General features: G+C 41.0%; 1 protein-coding gene across 1 annotated transcript in view; it reads right to left on the bottom strand.

Moving 5' to 3' along the window:
- Positions 1–5,000, bottom strand: part of LOC308157534 (nck-associated protein 5-like) — a 116,529-nt gene that overhangs the window by 53,695 nt on the left and 57,834 nt on the right. The window contains exon 5 of the mRNA XM_080531113.1: positions 2,518–2,651. Within this exon, the coding sequence (XP_080387239.1) occupies positions 2,518–2,651 (134 nt within the window). The remainder of the gene's footprint in view (positions 1–2,517; positions 2,652–5,000) is intronic.

Below are 5,000 nucleotides of genomic sequence, written 5' to 3'. Positions count from 1 at the left end.
ACACACACGCACACGCACACGCACACACACACGCACACATACACACACATACACACACACACACACAAACAAAGACTGAACATTTAACGACAATGAGTCTGAAATTCCTTTAGCTTCTCAAGATGAAAACGAATTAATGTTGAGCGGGATGTACACAAAACCACTTATAATGTTCTACGTGGAAAATTACCACAATCCACTACAATGACAATGAGCAATATTAGGAAAATTGCGGCAGTTGAACAATGTGAAATACTTTATCTAAGGAGAGCGGTGGAGTGGGAAAGTCTCTTCTTCCGCGAGCACTTTAAACGCCATAATGGCATCTCTGTCTACATTGTTCCTCTCCAGTCTGGGCTTGAAGCACACAATCATCCACAGTCATCACAGCCAATGAGAACATATTCGTCTGGAGACATGCACTGACTGAAGCATCTGTCACAGAGGGACTAGAGCAGCACCCAATCACAGATAAGACTAATATATTTCTGCCCTAATGGAATTCCACGGGCTTCTTCACCGCCTCACTTGTTCAGCTATGGGACGTCGGGGGCCATCGTAATGGTGCGCTATCTGCTGATTCATTGGCGTGGCCACACCATTAAGGGTTTGACTGGGGTAAGAGTTAACACGGATCCTATAGGAACAGAGCTGGTCTGGGGCCTGACGAATGATAGAATAAAGTTAGTTGGTTGTTTTCTTCCACAGAGGCCAGCGACAGATCGTAGACATAAAAGGGGGAGTCAGCGAACCGTATGGACAGGAACAAGCAGTTCTGTTTACATAATACCACGAGTCCCCTCACTCAGTGAATGTGTATTAGATTACTCTTTGAATGGTCTTTCCCTGATTCAAGATGCATTATATTCTGTATGGGAGCAGTGCTAGATACATGTCACTGGATTACATCTACTGCATGAGCTGCTGTGTTGTCAAATCCAACCTCGACTGTCCATAGAAAACGTGAAAACCTTACAGCAGCAAAAAAAAGACTTACAGTACCGTGCCATATCAGCAACGGGTGTCCACAGTAGTGGACTTGGCCAATATGGAGGAGGCAGTGTCCCGTATGCATGGTGCTAAAGTGGAAAACATTATGTTGTGGTCTTCATTTTCTGAAACGATGCATAAGGGCACTGAAACAGCAGGAGAGTGACAAGGTTTCTCAATGACTTATATTGTGTATTCTAATTTAGAACTTCAGTATCCCCCATGACATTTGATTTGTTATATGGTTATTCTCTTAGATTATATGGGACAATATATGACATATGTTTCTTAATGTTTGAAGTTGGATGAATTGACTTTGTTGTGATCATTGAGGGTTGGGTCCTGTGGGGAGGGGGGGGGGATCTGAGTGTATGTATATGATTGTGTGTTTGGGGTTTTTTGTGTTGTTTTTGTGTGTTTTTTTCGTTTTCTTGACTAATAAAAATGTGATCGCAAAAAAAGAAAACATGAAACCTTTTCAGAACATAATGGAAACAATGGAAACAATGCACACGTACATTGTTGAGTTTATTGGCTCATTATGGGATCAATGTGGCCCTGATTGACTCTCCACCAAACAAAAGGAGTGAAGAAAATGTGCAATCACTATGTAAGGCTAAGCCCCTATCCTGATGTGAGCTGAAGAAGTATGTTCCTTCAGCAACTAAAGGCTGTCTTGATTGATGTGGTTAAGTTACAGTAATTGTCACAATTGGCAGTATAGAGCAGCATTATAGTTCTCTGAAGCAACCCCGATGAAATCTATCTTTGACGTCATGAAGTCATGTGACATCATGTAAATTACAATTATGACTATGTCACCTCCTTTACTTAGAGGTCACTATTCAACGGTGGGACATTGAAAGGCCATTTGAAGAGGACAAGTTTTCTTAAGCAATTTAAAATGGGAAGATAAGAGCCCAATATAAAACCCCTCTTCATTTAAGTGCAGCATTGAATGGCTATCTGCTAATTATGACACACATTTGGAATGGAAAGTAAGTGGTGCTGACTCTTGAATTCATATACTTACTGTCACACCTCACTGAGCATTTAAGAGGAAGATGAACTCTCAAAGTCGGAGTCTTTTGAAGTGGTCGAAGAGCTGACTAGGACATCATTTGAACACCTTCTTGAACCTTTCTTCATGTCAAATCTCAGAAAGATATCAAACGTGCAACCCACTTATTTCAAAGCAAGTCAAGGTTGAGTGATCACAAGTTACATCAAGAGAGGTAGGCCTTAAGGTTTCGTCGAAGAAGTGGGGAAAGGTGAGAGGAAAGGCAAACGACAGCAATTAAGATCTCAGAACAAAAAATATCTGACCAAAGATTGAAGATAATAACTGGGATGGCTAATGAACCCAAAAAAATCCTATCCATGTCAGTGAATGAATTGAGCCAGTACAGCACACACTGGTAGTGGTAGCTACACTAATGATAAAAAAAAGGAACATTATTGCTCTATTGTGTGTGTAGGTAACACAGACAATGGGATGAGCTGGTGTACAGTGTGCTGGTCTGTTACCTGGAGAAATGTTGCTGTAGCGAAACCATCTGCACCCGGCCCAGCTCCGACTCGTCTGTCACCTCACGAAGCCGCTTCTCACTGTCCAATCGCAGGCGTCGCTCTTCCTCTAGCTCGTGAATCAACTTTTCTCGCTGTGTGGGGACAAAAAAAAGGCCAACATGTGGTCAGTTGCAGGATGTCAACTAGGAAAAAAGCTAGCTAGCTAAATGGATAATGTGTTACAACCCGTCTATCTAGATAGATTCAGGGTGGAAGGCAGCATGAAAGCACAGGTCACTGTCTCCACCTTGGGTTAAGTACTGCATTACCGTCAACATGTAGTTTATTTCATATTTGATTGACATTTCAGTCATTTATCTGCAGTGTCATGTTTCGAGAACCTCTAAAAACATTCTGAGTTCGACAGCAGAAAAGTATGGAATGGAATGGAATGGACTTTATTTGTCATTGCTACAGTACAGGTACCAAACAACGAAATTTAGGAGGGGTGGCTCCCCTGGTGTTAGGAAAGGGAAAATAAATAAATAAAACATTTTAGAAAAAGCATAAAAGCATAAAATCACAAGAAGGTAAGGAGCTGGTTTACATTCAAAGAAAGAAAAGAACAACCGTACCCCTGTTGCTATAGTGCAAAAGAAAGCTGCCGTATTATGCAACACACTGATTATAAAGCTTGACCACTGCTGCCATAGCAGATCTGCTACCGTAATAATGGACTAGAATTCACTAAACAAACTTATAAGAAAAGTTCTGAACACTGCCTTTTTTCTATGTCTCTAATTGGATTCTGTTCTGTCCTGCAGCCTTCAGAAGTCACTTCACACAATACTGTCTTCCGGTCTGGAGTCTACTTCAAAGCAGTCTGCAGGCTGACCATCTCTCCTTGAGGAAGAGTTTCAAGTTAAAGATAATGCCTGGGCTCTGTGTCCAAGCGTGGGTGCAAATAGTGCATTGAGCCTCTAGAAGCAGTTTGGGCCTGATTTCATTATATGATTAAAAAGGAAAACGTTGAAGAAAGTGCATGAAACTCTCCTATAATCTGTCTCCACAGCCCAGCGAAACAACAACTTAAACGTAAGACTCTATTTATGACAAAATGATCTGGCTAAGCTTCTTAAGCACCTATGTTTAGTCATTCAACCATCTCTCTCACTCTCTGTATCTTGTCAAGGATGTAATAAGCCTATTTACATTCGCCAGGTTCTGTTCAGGATAGAAAATAAAAGATTGAGAATGTGTTGAATAGAAGAAAGTACAGTTATTATCTTTCACAAAGACGTCAGACTGAAGACGCCTTGACTGATTCCGGTACAAACAACCGAGTAGTAAGGGTTATGCTTTCTTTACGTCTTTAATAATATCAGAATATATTACATTCTAGAAAAAACGAATATCTAATGTTATTAGATGCTAATCCATGACAGTCCATATAGACCAGTGCAGTGGACGGGTCACCGCAGACAGAACTACTGTATGTACAAAGCCATGAACTCCTGACTTAAACATCTGCTCCACAAAAGCAAGTCCACTTCTCGCCTCCTGACACACTGTGGTGCTGTATCAAGGTCAGTTTATTGGAAGAGCTTATTAGTCATACACATCTGCATAGGCATTGATATAACCTGAGCCAGACATGCATCATGTTTTTTTGTTGTTTTGTTTTTATATATACAAATATCAATTTAGTTAAAGAGAAACTCATTAAAGAGAAATTAGTCCAGCCTTGGGAATCTGTCGCTCAGACTGCAGTACATGAATGAACCTAAATGGCTACTGATCATAAAGCAAAGCTTCATTGACTTCATATGCTATCACTTTTCTTTCTCAATATCAAGGCAAGGTGAGATACAGACGGAATGTTGTGTACTTATACATCTGGAGTTTGCAGAATCAGCCGGACGAAAAAACTTTCACGACTGGTTACTTCTTGTTACTACTGGTTACTACTAATAAGGGATTTAGAGCAGATCATTTCACAGACAAACACTACAGCTCCATCTAGTGGTGAAATTAACAACATTCTCTGTAGCGTTCAAAGCATGAGTAAACATTGAATAAAATCAAGGACTACTATAGCACAAATCCGGGCCTTAGCTAGGTATGAGCAAACGTCCTCAGTACACCTCTGTTTATACTGAGGCCTCTTGTCATCAGGAGTTGATCACTGCTCTGATCTAGGCTATATGTAGAAAGACCAAACATAAAGGAAAATTCATGCACGTCCAACAAACAGCAATGTTTCACTCTCTGACTTGGCAGAAATTCCTCCAAACAGCAAACTTTAATTCTGTCAAGCAGTTGCACAGACCACATTAAACCCAAGTCACCACTAAAACCAGCCCTAGTCTTCAAGATGGCCATAAATCCAAGGCTACTATGTGGAGCTGCTTTTTACGCTCCAGGGAGGCTCTCCATCAGCCATAATGGCTGCTGTAAATCTACCACTACGGAAACATAAACCGTCACAGCCTGGTGCCAAG

Source organism: Nansenia antarctica, assembly GCF_963989245.1.
Source record: "Nansenia antarctica genome assembly, chromosome: 5".
NCBI lineage: Eukaryota > Metazoa > Chordata > Actinopteri > Argentiniformes > Microstomatidae > Nansenia > Nansenia antarctica.
The sequence above is the reverse complement of the archived record's forward strand: the minus strand, read 5'-3'. Positions and strand labels throughout refer to the sequence as shown.